The 21062-nt window shown below is 33.6% G+C and overlaps 1 protein-coding gene and 1 long non-coding RNA gene across 3 annotated transcripts in view; both read left to right on the forward strand.

The window, feature by feature from the left end:
- Nucleotides 1-21062, forward strand: part of LOC127960251 (protein-arginine deiminase type-2) — a 30343-nt gene that overhangs the window by 4898 nt on the left and 4383 nt on the right. For both annotated transcript variants that reach the window (XM_052559888.1, XM_052559889.1), the window contains exons 2-6: nucleotides 18627-18795; nucleotides 19394-19463; nucleotides 19619-19680; nucleotides 20385-20502; nucleotides 20899-21051. In XM_052559888.1, coding sequence (XP_052415848.1) covers nucleotides 18627-18795; nucleotides 19394-19463; nucleotides 19619-19680; nucleotides 20385-20502; nucleotides 20899-21051 — 572 coding nt within the window. The remainder of the gene's footprint in view (nucleotides 1-18626; nucleotides 18796-19393; nucleotides 19464-19618; nucleotides 19681-20384; nucleotides 20503-20898; nucleotides 21052-21062) is intronic.
- LOC127960252 (uncharacterized) lies at nucleotides 492-5003 on the forward strand. Its single transcript, XR_008154354.1, has 3 exons — nucleotides 492-664; nucleotides 2725-2911; nucleotides 4408-5003. It is a non-coding gene; the product is annotated as an uncharacterized LOC127960252 (long non-coding RNA).

The following is a 21062-nucleotide window of genomic DNA, read 5'->3' on the forward strand; positions in this document are numbered from 1 at the left end:
TTTGGAGAAAACTAAAAGCAAATTCACCTAAAACATCAAACTCCATTGTAGCACTTATACTTTTTCCCAATTTCCAAAATTCATAAAAGGTGTTCCTTTATAGGTTAGCTGATTCTTTCAAGTCATATGTATTCAGAGTGACCCCTACTATCACTGTATTAATATTCAAGGCATTTTACTGTATAGTTTTGGAGAAAACCAAAAGCAAATTCCCGCAAAACATCAATCTCCATTGTTACACTTAAACTTTTTCCCATTTTCAAAAATTCATATAAAGTGTTCCTTTATAGGTTAGCTCATTCTTTTAATGTATATGTATTCAGAGTGACCCAGACTACCACTGTATTAATTATCAAGGCATTTTACTGTATAGTTTTGGAGAAAACTAAAAGCAAATTCACCCAAAACATCAAACTCCGTTGTAGCACTTATACTTTTTCCCATTTTCCAAAATTCATAAAAGGTGTTCCTTTATAGGTTAGCTGATTCTTTCAAGTCATATGTATTCAGAGTGACCCCTACTATCACTGTATTAATATTCAAGGCATTTTACTGTATAGTTTTGGAGAAAACTAAAAGCAAATTCCCGCAAAACATCAATCTCCATTGTTGCACTTAAACTTTTTCCCATTTTCCAAAATTCATATAAAGTGTTCCTTTATAGGTTAGCTCATTCTTTTAATGTATATGTATTCAGAGTGACCCAGACTACCACTGTATTAATTATCAAGGCATTTTACTGTATAGTTTTGGAGAAAACTAAAAGCAAATTCACCCAAAACATCAAAATCCATTGTTGCACTTAGACTTTTTCCCATTTTCCAAAATTCATAAAAGGGGTTCCTTTATAGGTTAGCTCATTCTTTCAAGTCATATGTATTCAGAGTGACCCCTACTATCACTGTATTAATATTCAAGGCATTTTACTGTATAGTTTTGGAGAAAACTAAAAGCAAATTCCCGCAAAACATCAATCTCCATTGTTGCACTTAAACTTATTCCCATTTTCAAAAATTCATATAAAGTGTTCCTTTATAGGTTAGCTCATTCTTTTAATGTATATGTATTCAGAGTGACCCAGACTACCACTGTATTAATTATCAAGGGATTTTACTGTATAGTTTTGGAGAAAACTAAAAGCAAATTCACCCAAAACATCAAAATCCATTGTTGCACTTAGACTTTTTCCCATTTTCCAAAATTCATAAAAGGTGTTCCTTTATAGGTTAGCTCATTCTTTCAAGTCATATGTATTCAGAGTGACCCCTACTATCACTGTATTAATATTCAAGGCATTTTACTGTATAGTTTTGGAGAAAACTAAAAGCAAATTCCCGCAAAACATCAATCTCCATTGTTGCACTTAAACTTATTCCCATTTTCAAAAATTCATAAAAGGTGTTCCTTTTATAGGTTAGCTCATTCTTTTAATGTATATGTATTCAGAGTGACCCCTACTATCACTGTATTAATATTCAAGGCATTTTACTGTATAGTTTTGGAGAAAACTAAAAGCAAATTCACCTAAAACATCAAAATCCATTGTTGCACTTAGACTTTTTCCCATTTTCAAAAATTCATATAAAGTGTTCCTTTATAGGTTAGCTCATTCTTTTAATGTATATGTATTCAGAGTGACCCCTACTATCACTGTATTAATATTCAAGGCATTTTACTGTATAGTTTTGGAGAAAACTAAAAGCAAATTCCCGCAAAACATCAATCTCCATTGTTGCACTTAAACTTATTCCCATTTTCAAAAATTCATAAAAGGTGTTCCTTTTATAGGTTAGCTCATTCTTTTAATGTATATGTATTCAGAGTGACCCCTACTATCACTGTATTAATATTCAAGGCATTTTACTGTATAGTTTTGGAGAAAACTAAAAGCAAATTCACCTAAAACATCAAAATCCATTGTTGCACTTAGACTTTTTCCCATTTTCAAAAATTCATATAAAGTGTTCCTTTATAGGTTAGCTCATTCTTTTAATGTATATGTATTCAGAGTGACCCAGACTACCACTGTATTAATTATCAAGGCATTTTACTGTATAGTTTTGGAGAAAACTAAAAGCAAATTCACCCAAAACATCAAACTCCATTGTAGCACTTATACTTTTTCCCATTTTCCAAAATTCATAAAAGGGGTTCCTTTATAGGTTAGCTCATTCTTTTAAGTCATATGTATTCAGAGTGACCCCTACTATCACTGTATTAATATTCAAGGCATTTTACTGTATAGTTTTGGAGAAAACTAAAAGCAAATTCCCGCAAAACATCAATCTCCATTGTTGCACTTAAACTTATTCCCATTTTCAAAAATTCATAAAAGGTGTTCCTTTTATAGGTTAGCTCATTCTTTTAATGTATATGTATTCAGATTGACCCCTACTATCACTGTATTAATATTCAAGGCATTTTACTGTATAGTTTTGGAGAAAACTAAAAGCAAATTCACCTAAAACATCAAAATCCATTGTTGCACTTAGACTTTTTCCCATTTTCAAAAATTCATATAAAGTGTTCCTTTATAGGTTAGCTCATTCTTTTAATGTATATGTATTCAGAGTGACCCAGACTACCACTGTATTAATTATCAAGGCATTTTACTGTATAGTTTTGGAGAAAACTAAAAGCAAATTCACCCAAAACATCAAAATCCATTGTTGCACTTAGACTTTTTCCCATTTTCCAAAATTCATAAAAGGGGTTCCTTTATAGGTTAGCTCATTCTTTCAAGTCATATGTATTCAGAGTGACCCCTACTATCACTGTATTAATATTCAAGGCATTTTACTGTATAGTTTTGGAGAAAACTAAAAGCAAATTCCCGCAAAACATCAATCTCCATTGTTGCACTTAAACTTATTCCCATTTTCAAAAATTCATATAAAGTGTTCCTTTATAGGTTAGCTAATTCTTTTAATGTATATGTATTCAGAGTGACCCAGACTACCACTGTATTAATTATCAAGGGATTTTACTGTATAGTTTTGGAGAAAACTAAAAGCAAATTCACCCAAAACATCAAAATCCATTGTTGCACTTAGACTTTTTCCCATTTTCCAAAATTCATAAAAGGTGTTCCTTTATAGGTTAGCTCATTCTTTCAAGTCATATGTATTCAGAGTGACCCCTACTTTCACTGTATTAATATTCAAGGCATTTTACTGTATAGTTTTGGAGAAAACTAAAAGCAAATTCACCTAAAACATCAAACTCCATTGTTGCACTTACACTTTTTCCCATTTTCCAAAATTCATAAAAGGTGTTCCTATATAGGTTAGCTCATTCTTTCAAGTCATATGTATTCTGAGTGACCCCTACTTTCACTGTATTAATATTCAAGGCATTTTACTGTATAGTTTTGGAGAAAACTAAAAGCAAATTCACCTAAAACATCAAACTCCATTGTAGCACTTATACTTTTTCCCAATTTCCAAAATTCATAAAAGGTGTTCCTTTATAGGTTAGCTGATTCTTTCAAGTCATATGTATTCAGAGTGACCCCTACTATCACTGTATTAATATTCAAGGCATTTTACTGTATAGTTTTGGAGAAAACTAAAAGCAAATTCCCGCAAAACATCAATCTCCATTGTTACACTTAAACTTTTTCCCATTTTCAAAAATTCATATAAAGTGTTCCTTTATAGGTTAGCTCATTCTTTTAATGTATATGTATTCAGAGTGACCCAGACTACCACTGTATTAATTATCAAGGCATTTTACTGTATAGTTTTGGAGAAAACTAAAAGCAAATTCACCCAAAACATCAAACTCCATTGTAGCACTTATACTTTTTCCCATTTTCCAAAATTCATAAAAGGTGTTCCTTTATAGGTTAGCTGATTCTTTCAAGTCATATGTATTCAGAGTGACCCCTACTATCACTGTATTAATATTCAAGGCATTTTACTGTATAGTTTTGGAGAAAACTAAAAGCAAATTCCCGCAAAACATCAATCTCCATTGTTGCACTTAAACTTTTTCCCATTTTCAAAAATTCATATAAAGTGTTCCTTTATAGGTTAGCTCATTCTTTTAATGTATATGTATTCAGAGTGACCCAGACTACCACTGTATTAATTATCAAGGCATTTTACTGTATAGTTTTGGAGAAAACTAAAAGCAAATTCACCCAAAACATCAAACTCCATTGTAGCACTTATACTTTTTCCCATTTTCCAAAATTCATAAAAGGTGTTCCTTTATAGGTTAGCTGATTCTTTCAAGTCATATGTATTCAGAGTGACCCCTACTATCACTGTATTAATATTCAAGGCATTTTACTGTATAGTTTTGGAGAAAACTAAAAGCAAATTCCCGCAAAACATCAATCTCCATTGTTGCACTTAAACTTTTTCCCATTTTCAAAAATTCATATAAAGTGTTCCTTTATAGGTTAGCTCATTCTTTTAATGTATATGTATTCAGAGTGACCCAGACTACCACTGTATTAATTATCAAGGCATTTTACTGTATAGTTTTGGAGAAAACTAAAAGCAAATTCACCCAAAACATCAAAATCCATTGTTGCACTTACACTTTTTCCCATTTTCCAAAATTCATAAAAGGTGTTCCTTTATAGGTTAGCTCATTCTTTCAAGTCATATGTATTCAGAGTGACCCCTACTATCACTGTATTAATATTCAAGGCATTTTACTGTATAGTTTTGGAGAAAACTAAAAGCAAATTCCCGCAAAACATCAATCTCCATTGTTGCACTTAAACTTATTCCCATTTTCAAAAATTCATATAAAGTGTTCCTTTATAGGTTAGCTCATTCTTTTAATGTATATTTATTCAGAGTGACCCAGACTCCCACTGTATTAATTATCAAGGGATTTTACTGTATAGTTTTGGAGAAAACTAAAAGCAAATTCCCGCAAAACATCAATCTCCATTGTTGCACTTAAACTTATTCCCATTTTCAAAAATTCATATAAAGTGTTCCTTTATAGGTTAGCTCATTCTTTTAATGTATATGTATTCAGAGTGACCCAGACTACCACTGTATTAATTATCAAGGCATTTTACTGTATAGTTTTGAAGAAAACTAAAAGCAAATTCACCCAAAACATCAAAATCCATTGTTGCACTTACACTTTTTCCCATTTTCCAAAATTTATAAAAGGTGTTCCTATATAGGTTAGCTCATTCTTTCAAGTCATATGTATTCAGAGTGACCCGTACTATCACTGTATTCATTTTCAAGGCATTTTACTGTATAGTTGTGGAGAAAACTAAAAGCAAATTCACCCAAAACATCAAAATCCATTGTTGCACTTACACTTTTTCCCATTTTCCAAAATTCATAAAAGATGTTCCTTTATAGGTTAGCTCATTCTTTCAAGTCATACAGTATTGTTCAAAATAATAGCAGTACAATGTGACTAACCAGAATAATCAAGGTTTTTCGTATATTTTTTTATTGCTACGTGGCAAACAAGTTACCAGTAGGTTCAGTAGATTCTCAGAAAACAAATGAGACCCAGCATTCATGAAATGCACGCTCTTAAGGCTGTGCAATTGGGCAATTAGTTGAATTAGTTGAAAGGGGTGTGTTCAAAAAAATAGCAGTGTGGCATTCAATCACTGAGGTCATCAATTTTGTGAAGAAACAGGTGTGAATCAGGTGGCCCCTATTTAAGGATGAAGCCAACACTTGTTGAACATGCATTTGAAAGCTGAGGAAAATGGGTCGTTCAAGACATTGTTCAGAAGAACAGCGTACTTTGATTAAAAAGTTGATTAGAGAGGGGAAAACCTATAAAGAGGTGCAAAAAATGATAGGCTGTTCAGCTAAAATGATCTCCAATGCCTTAAAATGGAGAGCAAAACCAGAGAGACGTGGAAGAAAACGGAAGACAACCATCAAAATGGATAGAAGAATAACCAGAATGGCAAAGGCTCAGCCAATGATCACCTCCAGGATGATCAAAGACAGTCTGGAGTTACCTGTAAGTACTGTGACAGTTAGAAGACGTCTGTGTGAAGCTAATCTATTTTCAAGAATCCCCCGCAAAGTCCCTCTGTTAAAAAAAAGGCATGTGCAGAAGAGGTTATAATTTGCCAAAGAACACATCAACTGGCCTAAAGAGAAATGGAGGAACATTTTGTGGACTGATGAGAGTAAAATTGTTCTTTTTGGGTCCAAGGGCCACAGGCAGTTTGTGAGACGACCCCCAAACTCTGAATTCAAGCCACAGTACACAGTGAAGACAGTGAAGCATGGAGGTGCAAGCATCATGATATGGGCATGTTTCTCCTACTATGGTGTTGGGCCTATTTATCGCATACCAGGGATCATGGATCAGTTTGCATATGTTAAAATACTTGAAGAGGTCATGTTGCCCTATGCTGAAGAGGACATGCCCTTGAAATGGTTGTTTCAACAAGACAATGACCCAAAACACACTAGTAAACGGGCAAAGTCTTGGTTCCAAACCAACAAAATTAATGTTATGGAGTGGCCAGCCCAATCTCCAGACCTTAATCCAATTGAGAACTTGTGGGGTGATATCAAAAATGCTGTTTCTGAAGCAAAACCAAGAAATGTGAATGAATTGTGGAATGTTGTTAAAGAATCATGGAGTGGAATAACAGCTGAGAGGTGCCACAAGTTGGTTGACTCCATGCCACACAGATGTCAAGCAGTTTTAAAAAACTGTGGTCATACAACTAAATATTAGTTTAGTGATTCACAGGATTGCTAAATCCCAGAAAAAAAAAAATGTTTGTACAAAATAGTTTTGAGTTTGTACAGTCAAAGGTAGACACTGCTATTTTTTTGAACACACCCCTTTCAACTAATTGCCCAATTGCACAGCCTTAAGAGCGTGCATATCATGAATGCTGGGTCTTGTTTGTTTTCTGACAATCTACTGAACCTACTGGTAACTTGTTTGCCACGTAGCAATAAAAAATATACTAAAAACCTTGATTATTCTGGTTAGTCACATTGTACTGCTATTATTTTGAACAACACTGTATGTATTCAGAGTGACCCCTACTATCACTGTATTAATATTCAAGGCATTTCACTATATAGTTTTTGAGAAACTAAAAGCAAATTCACCCTAAAAAAAATGCATCCTAGCAATTGTAGTTTGTCCCATTTTCCAACACTCATAAAAAGGTATGCTTTATAGGTTAGCTCATTTCTTCAGTGGACATGTATTCAGAGTGACCCTGACTATCGCTGTATTAATATTCAAGGCATTTTACTGTATATTTTTTGAGAAAACTAAAATCAAATTCCCCCCAAAAAACTAAATGCATCCTAGCAATTGCACTGTGTCCCATTTTCCAACACTCATAAAAAGGTTTCCTTTATAGGTTAGCTCATTCTTTCAAGTCATATGTATTCAGAGTGACCCCGACTATCACTGTATTAATTTTCAAGCCATTTTACTGTATAATTTTGGAGAAAACTAAAAGCAAATTCACCCAAAACAACAAAATGCATCCTAGCAATTGCAGTTTATCCAATTTTCCAAAATTCATATAAAGTGTTCCTTTATAGGTTAGCTCATTCTTTTAATGCATATGTATTCAGAGTGACCCCTACTATTACTGTATTAATTATCAAGGCATTTCACTGTATAGTTTTTGAGAAACTAAAAGCAAATTCACCCTAAAAAAATGCATCCTAGCAATTGTAGTTTGTCCCATTTTCCAACACTCATAAAAAGGTATGCTTTATAGGTTAGCTCATTTCTTCAGTGGACATGTATTCAGAGTGACCCTGACTATCGCTGTATTAATATTCAAGGCATTTTACTGTATATTTTTTGAGAAAACTAAAATCAAATTCCCCCCAAAAAACTAAATGCATCCTAGCAATTGCACTGTGTCCCATTTTCCAACACTCATAAAAAGGTTTCCTTTATAGGTTAGCTCATTCTTTCAGTGGACATGTATTCAGAGTGACCCTGACTATCAATATATTCATTGTCAAGTTTTTTTACTGTATAATGTTTGAAAAGACTAAAAGCAAATTCACCAAAAACATCAAACTCAGTTGTTGCACTTGCATTTATTCCCTTATTACAACATTCATAAAAAGGTGTTCCTTTATAGGTTAGCTCATTCTTTCAAGTCATATGTATTCAGAGTGACCATAACTATCGCTGTATTCATTTATAAGGCATTTTACTGTATAGTTCTTGAGAAAACTAAAAGCAAAATCATCGAAAACAACAAAATGCACGACACTCCTCCGCCGCCCAGTGGATGGCGACGGCTCTCCCAGTTTTGGGCAGCCGGGAGGAGTCCCCGTTCTCTGCTCATCCCCTTTCCGGGGGATGGCAGCAGGCTCCGGCCCCTGGCGAACGGTGCCATCTCCTCCGCTCCCTCAAGCGTCCACGGCGGCACACTCCCTCGCCCTGCTCGATGGCACCGCAGACTCACCACAGCGACAAGTTATCTTCAGCAGCGCGTCCCTCCTTCCTCCCAGGTTTCGGCACCAGTGTAACACTATAAAAGCTTCTGAATCTTGGGAAGGAGGCGGGAACCAGCGGACATTCAAAATAAGCTTTAATAATAAAATTAACACAAAACAGCACGACAGCCACGGCTGCAATTCAACCTAATGGAACTTAAACAAGAGTTTCATCAAGACTGAAAAACCGAAATAAGATGTGATAGGGATTATTTAACCTATATTATGACATTTCACAGATACAAATGCAAATATGTAATTTTTTATGCAGTGAAACAAAAACCTAATATGAGAAGATGATTTAAGGTGTACGCATCAGTGTGCAGAAGACAGTCAATAATTGTTCACAGGTGTTGAAGCCACACTAGGCACTGTTGTGCAGTCTGATGGGATATACAACAGTATGCCCAAAGTGCTATTATTCCTTAAGATGCACAAAGTTGTTTTCTAAAACAAGAAAGGCAAAAAAAGAAGAAGAAAAAACCCACAAATAAATGTATAATATATATAAATATCATGTATTTATATAAAATGCATAATGTTTATAAAAGTACAAAGAATATGATAAAATAAAGATTAGTAAAATTAAAAATTAAAAAATTTGTGTTGTCACCTAGCTTACCATGTGTAATCTTGTTGTATCTTGTTGTATCAATGGATTTTAATTGAGATTGATCATTCTAAAATCCGTTTTAATACAATTATAATCGATCAGTTACATGTAAGGAGAAACAAGAAATTGCAGCTAAGCAAACCTATTCAACAGACTTATGATTATGGGAAACAAACAAAGCAAAACAAATAATTGCTTTTCAAGCATAATCACCATTAACAATACAACAACCTCAGGGCTATAAAAGCAAAGACATAAGAAATTTAACTAAAAATTATAAACCATGGACACAAATAAGGACTTCTCAGAGGTAATTAACCTAATCATTTTCTATGGTTAAAATTAAGATTTGAACTTAATTAAATGTGACACTAATAATTAAAATGTAAGAAGAGGTTGAGTGTATCAGGAGGGTATTTCCTATTTCCACCTTATGGGTGTTTGAAAATTGGTAATGGTGCAACTGGTAGAATGAACTTTTTTTTAAGTGATTTTGCCATTAATCTTATTCAAAACCATACAGTCAAAATAAAAAAAATATGATCATCCCACCCCTATCAGGAATGCTGAATCCCTGACAATTTTCAAGCGACAGCTGAAAGCTCATCTCTTTCAAAACTACTTGGCTTCATCGAAAAAAAACAACAACTCTATTTATTCCTTCTTTTTCTAGCTTTTACTTATTTGAACAATGTCTAAAACTTGGTATTACAAGCACTTCCTGTGTCTGTTTGCCTCTAAGAAGAATCACTTTATGTATCCCGAAATTGTGAGTCGCTTTGGATAAAAGCGTCTACAAAATGACTAAATGTAAATCCATCCATCCATCATCTTCCACTTATACGGGGCCGGGTCGCGGGGGCAACAGTCTAAGCAGAGACGCCCAGACTTCCCTCTCCCAAGCCACTTCTTCCTGTCACGCTGTCAGACTCTGTTTTCCTGGGTGTCCCCTAGTGAGCTCACTTCTCCTTAGGCACTTCACCATAGGCACTTTAATTCCGCTAGTCTGGTCGTGTCGTCACAGTAATTGCACTCCAATTAAATCGCACAGGTGCTGACAATCCTTTGTCATTAGTCTCCCTATATAGAGCTGTCTTTCTCTGTTGTCTGTATGGAGTCCTTATCCTATGTGTCTATGTTCTCGTCTCCCGAGACTTCACCTACCTTCTCGTTCCTCCGAGTTTCCCGTTTCATCCGGTTCCCTCTTTTGGTTTGTTTGTCTATCAAGACTGTTTATTTTGTATTTACCCTTCTGTTAATAAAACCCATACCTTGCTATTGGATCCTGCCCTCTCCGTGTGTTTATCCTAAACCCAACCGTCACACTTCCAGGTCAGCCGGGAGACATAGTCCCTCCAGCGTGTCCTAGGTCTTCTCCAGGACTCTGCTTCTGCTTTGAAAATGAATCCAGTGATAGTATGGGTCACTCTGAAAACATATGATTTGAAAGAATAAAGCAACCCTAAAAGAATGAGCTAACCTATAAATCAACCCTTTTTATGAATGTTGGAAAAGGGGAAAAAGTGTAAGTGCAACAATGGAGTTTGATGTTTTGGGTGAATTTGCTTTTAGTTTTCTCCAAAACTATACAGTAAAATGCCTTGATAATTAATACAGTGGTAGTCTGGGTCACTCTGAATACATATACATTAAAAGAATGAGCTAACCTATAAAGGAACACTTTATATGAATTTTTGAAAATGGGAAAAAGTTTAAGTGCAACAATGGAGATTGATGTTTTGCGGGAATTTGCTTTTAGTTTTCTCCAAAACTATACAGTAAAATGCCTTGAATATTAATACAGTGAAAGTAGGGGTCACTCTGAATACATATGACTTGAAAGAATCAGCTAACCTATAAAGGAACACCTTTTATGAATTTTGGAAATTGGGAAAAAGTATAAGTGCTACAATGGAGTTTGATGTTTTAGGTGAATTTGCTTTTAGTTTTCTCCAAAACTATACAGTAAAATGCCTTGAATATTAATACAGTGAAAGTAGGGGTCACTCAGAATACATATGACTTGAAAGAATGAGCTAACCTATATAGGAACACCTTTTATGAATTTTGGAAAATGGGAAAAAGTGTAAGTGCAACAATGGATTTTGATGTTTTGGGTGAATTTGCTTTTAGTTTTCTCCAAAACTATACAGTAAAATGCCTTGAAAATGAATACAGTGATAGTACGGGTCACTCTGAATACATATGACTTGAAAGAATGAGCTAACCTATATAGGAACACCTTTTATGAATTTTGGAAAATGGGAAAAAGTTTAAGTGCAACAATAGGAGTTTGATGTTTTGGGTGAATTTGCTTTTAGTTTTCTCCAAAACTATACAGTAAAATGCCTTGAATATTAATACAGTGATAGTAGGGGTCACTCTAAATACATATGACTTGAAAGAATGAGCTAACCTATAAAGGAACACTTTATATGAATTTTTGAAAATGGGAAAAAGTGTAAGTGCAACAATAGGAGTTTGATGTTTTGGGTGAATTTGCTTTTAGTTTTCTCCAAAACTATACAGTAAAATGCCTTGAATATTAATACAGTGATAGTAGGGGTCACTCTAAATACATATGACTTGAAAGAATGAGCTAACCTATAAAGGAACACTTTATATGAATTTTTGAAAATGGGAAAAAGTTTAAGTGCAACAATGGATTTTGATGTTTTGGGTGAATTTGCTTTTAGTTTTCTCCAAAACTATACAGTAAAATGCCTTGAAAATGAATACAGTGATAGTACGGGTCACTCTGAATACATATGACTTGAAAGAATGAGCTAACCTATATAGGAACACCTTTTATGAATTTTGGAAATTGGGAAAAAGTATAAGTGCTACAATGGAGTTTGATGTTTTAGGTGAATTTGCTTTTAGTTTTCTCCAAAACTATACAGTAAAATGCCTTGAATATTAATACAGTGAAAGTAGGGGTCACTCTGAATACATATGACTTGAAAGAATGAGCTAACCTATAAAGGAACACCTTTTATGAATTTTGGAAAATGGGAAAAAGTCTAAGTGCAACAATGGATTTTGATGTTTTGGGTGAATTTGCTTTTAGTTTTCTCCAAAACTATACAGTAAAATCCCTTGATAATTAATACAGTGGTAGTCTGGGTCACTCTGAATACATATACATTAAAAGAATTAGCTAACCTATAAAGGAACACTTTATATGAATTTTTGAAAATGGGAATAAGTTTAAGTGCAACAATGGAGATTGATGTTTTGCGGGAATTTGCTTTTAGTTTTCTCCAAAACTATACAGTAAAATGCCTTGAATATTAATACAGTGATAGTAGGGGTCACTCTGAATACATATGACTTGAAAGAATGAGCTAACCTATAAAGGAACCCCTTTTATGAATTTTGGAAAATGGGAATAAGTGCAACAATGGATTTTGATGTTTTGGGTGAATTTGCGTTTAGTTTTCTCCAAAACTATACAGTAAAATGCCTTGAAAATGAATACAGTGATAGTACGGGTCATTCTGAATACATATGACTTGAAAGAATGAGCTAACCTATATAGGAACACCTTTTATGAATTTTGGAAAATGGGAAAAAGTTTAAGTGCAACAATAGGAGTTTGATGTTTTGGGTGAATTTGCTTTTAGTTTTCTCCAAAACTATACAGTAAAATGCCTTGAATATTAATACAGTGAAAGTAGGGGTCACTCAGAATACATATGACTTGAAAGAATGAGCTAACCTATATAGGAACACCTTTTATGAATTTTGGAAAATGGGAAAAAGTGTAAGTGCAACAATGGATTTTGATGTTTTGGGTGAATTTGCTTTTAGTTTTCTCCAAAACTATACAGTAAAATGCCTTGAATATTAATACAGTGATAGTAGGGGACACTCTGAATACATATGACTTGAAAGAATGAGCTAACCTATAAAGGAACACTTTATATGAATTTTTGAAAATGGGAAAAAGTTTAAGTGCAACAATGGAGATTGATGTTTTGCGGGAATTTGCTTTTAGTTTTCTCCAAAACTATACAGTAAAATGCCTTGAATATTAATACAGTGAAAGTAGGGGTCACTCTGAATACATATGACTTGAAAGAATGAGCTAACCTATAAAGGAGCACTTTATATGAATTTTTGAAATTGGGAAAAAGTATAAGTGCAACAATGGATTTTGATGTTTTGGGTGAATTTGCTTTTAGTTTTCTCCAAAACTATACAGTAAAATCCCTTGATAATTAATACAGTGGTAGTCTGGGTCACTCTGAATACATATACATTAAAAGAATGAGCTAACCTATAAAGGAACACTTTATATGAATTTTTGAAAATGGGAAAAAGTGTAAGTGCAACAATGGAGATTGATGTTTTGCGGGAATTTGCTTTTAGTTTTCTCCAAAACTATACAGTAAAATGCCTTGAATATTAATACAGTGAAAGTAGGGGTCACTCTGAATACATATGACTTGAAAGAATGAGCTAACCTATAAAGGAACACTTTATATGAATTTTTGAAAATGGGAAAAAGTGTAAGTGCAACAATGGAGATTGATGTTTTGCGGGAATTTGCTTTTAGTTTTCTCCAAAACTATACAGTAAAATGCCTTGAATATTAATACAGTGATAGTAGGGGTCACTCTAAATACATATGACTTGAAAGAATGAGCTAACCTATAAAGGAACACTTTATATGAATTTTTGAAAATGGGAAAAAGTTTAAGTGCAACAATGGAGATTGATGTTTTGCGGGAATTTGCTTTTAGTTTTCTCCAAAACTATACAGTAAAATGCCTTGATAATTAATACAGTGATAGTAGGGGTCACTCTGAATACATATACATTAAAAGAATGAGCTAACCTATAAAGGAACACTTTATATGAATTTTTGAAATTGGGAAAAAGTATAAGTGCAACAATGGATTTTGATGTTTTGGGTGAATTTGCTTTTAGTTTTCTCCAAAACTATACAGTAAAATCCCTTGATAATTAATACAGTGGTAGTCTGGGTCACTCTGAATACATATACATTAAAAGAATGAGCTAACCTATAAAGGAACACTTTATATGAATTTTTGAAAATGGGAAAAAGTGTAAGTGCAACAATGGAGATTGATGTTTTGCGGGAATTTGCTTTTAGTTTTCTCCAAAACTATACAGTAAAATGCCTTGAATATTAATACAGTGAAAGTAGGGGTCACTCTGAATACATATGACTTGAAAGAATGAGCTAACCTATATAGGAACACCTTTTATGAATTTTGGAAAATGGGAAAAAGTGTAAGTGCAACAATGGATTTTGATGTTTTGGGTGAATTTGCTTTTAGTTTTCTCCAAAACTATACAGTAAAATCCCTTGATAATTAATACAGTGGTAGTCTGGGTCACTCTGAATACATATACATTAAAAGAATGAGCTAACCTATAAAGGAACACTTTATATGAATTTTTGAAAATGGGAATAAGTTTAAGTGCAACAATGGAGATTGATGTTTTGCGGGAATTTGCTTTTAGTTTTCTCCAAAACTATACAGTAAAATGCCTTGAATATTAATACAGTGATAGTAGGGGTCACTCTGAATACATATGACTTGAAAGAATGAGCTAACCTATAAAGGAACACCTTTTATGAATTTTGGAAAATGGGAAAAAGTCTAAGTGCAACAATGGATTTTGATGTTTTGGGTGAATTTGCTTTTAGTTTTCTCCAAAACTATACAGTAAAATCCCTTGATAATTAATACAGTGGTAGTCTGGGTCACTCTGAATACATATACATTAAAAGAATGAGCTAACCTATAAAGGAACACTTTATATGAATTTTTGAAAATAGGAATAAGTTTAAGTGCAACAATGGAGATTGATGTTTTGCGGGAATTTGCTTTTAGTTTTCTCCAAAACTATACAGTAAAATGCCTTGAATATGAATACAGTGATAGTAGGGGTCACTCTGAATACATATGACTTGAAAAAATGAGCTAACCTATAAAGTAACCCCTTTTATGAATTTTGGAAAATGGGAATAAGTGCAACAATGGATTTTGATGTTTTGGGTGAATTTGCTTTTAGTTTTCTCCAAAACTATACAGTAAAATGCCTTGATAATTAATACAGTGATAGTAGGGGTCACTCTGAATACATATACATTAAAAGAATGAGCTAACCTATAAAGGAACACTTTATATGAATTTTTGAAAATGGGAAAAAGTGTAAGTGCAACAATGGATTTTGATGTTTTAGGTGAATTTGCTTTTAGTTTTCTCCAAAACTATACAGTAAAATGCCTTGAATATTAATACAGTGATAGTAGGGGTCACTCTGAATACATATACATTAAAAGAATGAGCTAACCTATAAAAGGAACACCTTTTATGAATTTTTGAAAATGGGAATAAGTTTAAGTGCAACAATGGAGATTGATGTTTTGCGGGAATTTGCTTTTAGTTTTCTCCAAAACTATACAGTAAAATGCCTTGAATATTAATACAGTGATAGTAGGGGTCACTCTGAATACATATGACTTGAAAGAATGAGCTAACCTATAAAGGAACACCTTTTATGAATTTTGGAAAATGGGAAAAAGTCTAAGTGCAACAATGGATTTTGATGTTTTGGGTGAATTTGCTTTTAGTTTTCTCCAAAACTATACAGTAGAATCCCTTGATAATTAATACAGTGGTAGTCTGGGTCACTCTGAATACATATACATTAAAAGAATGAGCTAACCTATAAAGGAACACTTTATATGAATTTTTGAAAATGGGAATAAGTTTAAGTGCAACAATGGAGATTGATGTTTTGCGGGAATTTGCTTTTAGTTTTCTCCAAAACTATACAGTAAAATGCCTTGAATATTAATACAGTGAAAGTAGGGGTCACTCTGAATACATATGACTTGAAAGAATTAGCTAACCTATAAAGGAACACCTTTTATGAATTTTGGAAAATGGGAAAAAGTTTAAGTGCAACAATGGATTTTGATGTTTTGGGTGAATTTGCTTTTAGTTTTCTCCAAAACTATACAGTAAAATGGCTTGATAATTAATACAGTGGTAGTCTGGGTCACTCTGAATACATATACATTAAAAGAATGAGCTAACCTATAAAGGAACACTTTATATGAATTTTTGAAAATGGGAAAAAGTTTAAGTGCAACAATGGAGATTGATGTTTTGCGGGAATTTGCTTTTAGTTTTCTCCAAAACTATACAGTAAAATCCCTTGATAATTAATACAGTGGTAGTCTGGGTCACTCTGAATACATATACATTAAAAGAATGAGCTAACCTATAAAGGAACACTTTATATGAATTTTTGAAAATGGGAAAAAGTGTAAGTGCAACAATGGACTTTGATGTTTTGGGTGAATTTGCTTTTAGTTTTCTAAAAAAACTATACAGTAAAATGCCTTGATAATTAATACAGTGGTAGTCTGGGTCACTCTGAATACATATACATTAAAAGAATGAGCTAACCTATAAAGGAACACTTTATATGAATTTTGGAAAATGGGAAAAAGTGTAAGTGCAACAATGGATTTTGATGTTTTGGGTGAATTTGCTTTTGGTTTTCTCCAAAACTATACAGTAAAATGCCTTGAATATTAATACAGTGGTAGTCAGGATCACTCTGAATACATATGATTTGAAAGAATGAGCTAACCTATAAAGCAACCTTTTTTATGAATGTTGAAAAATGGGACACACTGCAATTTCTCGGATGCATTTTTTATTTGGGGTGATTTTGCTTTTAGCTTTCTCCACAACTATACATTAAAATGCTTTGAAAATGAATACAGTGATAGTCAGGGTCATTCTGAATGCATATGATATGAAAGAATGAGCTAACATATAAAGGAACACTTCTTTGTGTAGGAAACTGGGACAGTGCAATTGGTAGAATGCATTAAATATATATATATATATAAATATATATATATATATATATAAATATATATATATAAATATATGTGTATATATATATATATATATATATATATAAATATATGTGTGTATATATATATATATATATATATATATATATATATATATATATATATATATATATATATATATATAAATATATGTGTGTATATATATATATATATATATATATATATATATATATATATATATATATATATAAATATATGTGTGTGTATATATATATATATATATATATACACACACACATATATATATATATACACACACACTGAAAATCATTAATATTGTAATTTATAATCTCTAATAAACGATTTAAAATGATTTATGTACAACACAAACGTCTATATACAATAATGAGTTAAAATAAGCGAAAGTATAAAGGAAACGTGTGTACGACAGCTTCTTTACATGCATTTTGACTGCTCTCAGCACCCGTACCGTAAGTGCAAGATTACACGCGCAAAGGAAAAAAAAGTGCGGCTGGCTTGACCGTGTATTTTCAAAGCGCGGCTGGCTTGACCGCAGTCAAATCAAGCAAAGGGTTAAAGTGTGTTACTGTCTGACCACTTAGTTTAGTTTAGATCAAAAGAATGTATTTAAGGAATTCAAATAGAAAATAAAAGGATTAATTTCAAAATTACTATTATTATTTTGACAAGCATTTCATTTCAGACTCTGGGAACTCAAACGTTTAAACAAAATGTCACTAAAAAGGATGCATGTGATGTAGCCTATACATAGACAACTGAAATGTTATATATGAATTTAATACAACTTTCCTAGCATGGTTTATTGCTATATTGTTGTTCTGCTTCTAAAGTTCATTGGCGACATCATTCTGGAATGAACTGAAGTTTCAGTATTTTCAGATATCGATCTGTTTGTCAATATTGATCTGTTTGTTCTGGATAACTATTTTTTTTGCTGGGAGAATTGAGGGGGGTCATTGATTGAAGAATTTCTCCTTGCAGTTCCAAAGACGGATGAATGCACTCGTTGTGCTGCAACATTATTTAAATTCATCACTGAGTTCTGTCTCAATGCTTCTGTTTATAACTGCCACTGTCGGCTATTGTCTTTACAGACTTCATAATAGCTTTTTTCTTTTAGGTTTGAAAGACTTTATCAATTTTTTTTATTAGCCAGTACTGAAATAGACAGTTCCCCAGCAACATCATCATGACTAATGCTTGCTCTCTTAGAAGATAGAATTGGATCCTAAATATATTATAAATAACCCACTATCTAATGCTGTAATTATGACATTTGGATTGGTGACATGTCCTGCTCCAGAGTCTCATCAGTGGTGTGATATGCTAGAGCTGTTAATGTAAATCCATTCATTCATGTCAGAAAATTTAGTTTTTCATGGTTTAAAAGGTTTGTAGATTTTAATTGGCATAGTATTTTACTAAATGGTCTTGAAGTGTTGGTCCACAGGTTGAATCAGAACCTAAATGTCTTTAATGTCACTTTTGATCAGTTTAATGTATCCCTGCCGACTCCAGATATTTGAAAACTTATGTTTATTTAAATTGGGTATGAAATGGTGCAATACGGTTCTATTGTATAATATCCTACAGTGGAATGGATACATTTATAATGTGTCGGTGTATGTATGATTGCTTTCGACAGGTGTGCTCCACCGCAGTCCAAATCCTTCTCGATAAAATGCGGCCCAAACGTGCAATACAAGGTCACTTCCACGGCCGGGGACAGGAACGCTGCTCCGTACCCCCTCACCCCAAACTCTGTCCTCATCGTCACCATGGATGCAGTCAGCGAGACTGCAAACGACACCAAGGTACCTGCAGTGCATCCAATCACATTTGTGTTTGAGAAAATATTTACATTAGAACCAAACACAGAAAAAATCTTGGGAATTTTTCCGTGTTTGAAAGAAAATTCTAAAGAATAGATTGAAACCAGGTAAAATGTTTGAAAACTTGGCCAGAAATACTAAACTTGTATCAGAAATCCTCACACTAGCACAAATATTTAAAAGGAGTTTGTGGGCAGATTCCATTTGGGTATGTTTTTTATTCGTTGTAAAGTATGACTAGCCTTTGCATTAAAACAGGTAATAGTCTATTAGAAAATAAACAGAACTGAAAGACATTGACAAATGCAGACAGGAAACCGCTTGCCTTGTCAGCCTTGTTAGTCTGATGCATACGCTGTGGTTTACCCTGGTACTAGTCTGTGCAGGAAACTGAGGTTTATGTGTCGAAGTGATCTCACGTCACTTTCACAACACTATCTAGCACTCACAACTTGAAGGCATATTTAGCACATTTTTAAATGCAATAAGTACAATAATGAATCAATTTAGTAATCAAAGAAAACCACAATAATTGTCGCAATAATCCAGCGTATGCTTGTTTCGTTCTGATCGGTTTCAGCTGTCTGTGAGGTACTATGGAGAGAAATCAGAGTCGCTCGGGGACGCCGTGCTCCATCTAACAGCTGTCGGTACGTCTCGCATGTTTTTATTTTGAGACATAGGCTATGCCTGTGTTTATGAATAATGCTTATGTAAACAGTGTCTGTGCTGTAACCATAAACAGCCTCATGCTGGTGGGACTGAAGGAACAGGCAAGCCTCATGTTGTCTTGGTTCTGTTGCAGAGATATCTCTGGACGTAGACGCTGACCGCGATGGCGTTGTTGAGAAAAACAATCCAAACAAGGTGAGCTTTGTTTGCTTGTTGTCTTTCGATCTGTTCTGTGTCAGTATTATTGGGATGCTTTGTTTTTGGCTTATTGCTACAGGCTTGGACATGGGTAAACACAAAACATATTTAGAAAAATTCTAATATTTTAATCTTACAATTTTTAGTTTTTTTTCTTGTATGGGAGTAATATCTGAGATCTGACGTTTTTCAGAATTGAGAGATATAAACTCAGAATTCCAAGAAGAAACATCAGAACTGCGAGATATAAATTCGCAAATGCAATACAAAAAATTAATATTTTTTGTTCTGTGGCAGCAACAAAAAATAGAATTGTGAGATGTAAAAATGAAAAACTGAGAACTGCGAGCCATAACTCGGAATTGCACGATATAACTAAGAATTGTGACATATAACTCAGAATTTCAAGAAAAACTAAAAATTTCAAAATATACTGTAACTCAGAATTGCGAGATATAACTCAGAATTCTGTGTACAATATTCATAATTGTAGAAAATTGTAAAATAAAAAGTTGCAATTGCCTTTCTTAATTTTCCTTCCTTTTTTTTTTACATTTGTGGCATGAACAGGCTTCCATAATAGGGGCCCGAGTTTTTTTTTTTACCTCAATGACTTTCGAAAAGTATCTTCTTTTGTGTTCCAACTGCATAGTGCTTTCTTTGTTTGAAGAATGTGTGATAGTATTGGATTTTGGATCTAGGGATCATGGAAGTGGGGTCCTAATGGCCACGGTGCAGTTCTGCTGGTCAACTGTGACTCCGAGACCACTTACCAGAAGACACTGGACAGTGAGGTTGCTGAGATCAATAAAGTGTCAGGTGAGTCTGGGCAGGTCTAGTTTCAGATATGAAATGGATTAAAGTCTCGCCGCAGACGGTTGTTAAGTGTAAATAGACTTTGTACCAAAGCCTGGGGTGTTGTGTACTTAAACAGCATTTTCAAACAATGCTTCCTTATTATTCGTTCATTATTAATCCTATTTGGCCAGAATGCAGTGCAAGTCCAGTGAATTTTTACTGGTTTAATTTAAATCAAACTCTGGTTTATTTAGTACTGGTAAAAAAAATAATAAAAAAACTTCACTAAATTGTGGTGTATTTTTCTGTGCATATTGAACTGTTAGCTTAGTCAACATGTGACTCCTCTCTTCAAATGTCTTGCTGTGGGAAGTAAGTGAGAATCATTCTAAAAACTTATATATTTTTTGATGGCAGATTTACAGGACATGTCCAAGATGATCCTGCGCACCAACGGTCCCGCTGAACTTCCTGAAGGCTATAAACTGACTATGCACATCTCGCAGACCACTTCAGACAACGTGAGAGTCTTTAGACCTCGGACAACTGCAAAAGAAGATGACGTGTGGAGTGAGTGAATA

This window comes from Carassius gibelio, chromosome B6 (assembly GCF_023724105.1).
Source record: "Carassius gibelio isolate Cgi1373 ecotype wild population from Czech Republic chromosome B6, carGib1.2-hapl.c, whole genome shotgun sequence".
Classification (NCBI taxonomy): Eukaryota; Metazoa; Chordata; class Actinopteri; order Cypriniformes; family Cyprinidae; genus Carassius; species Carassius gibelio.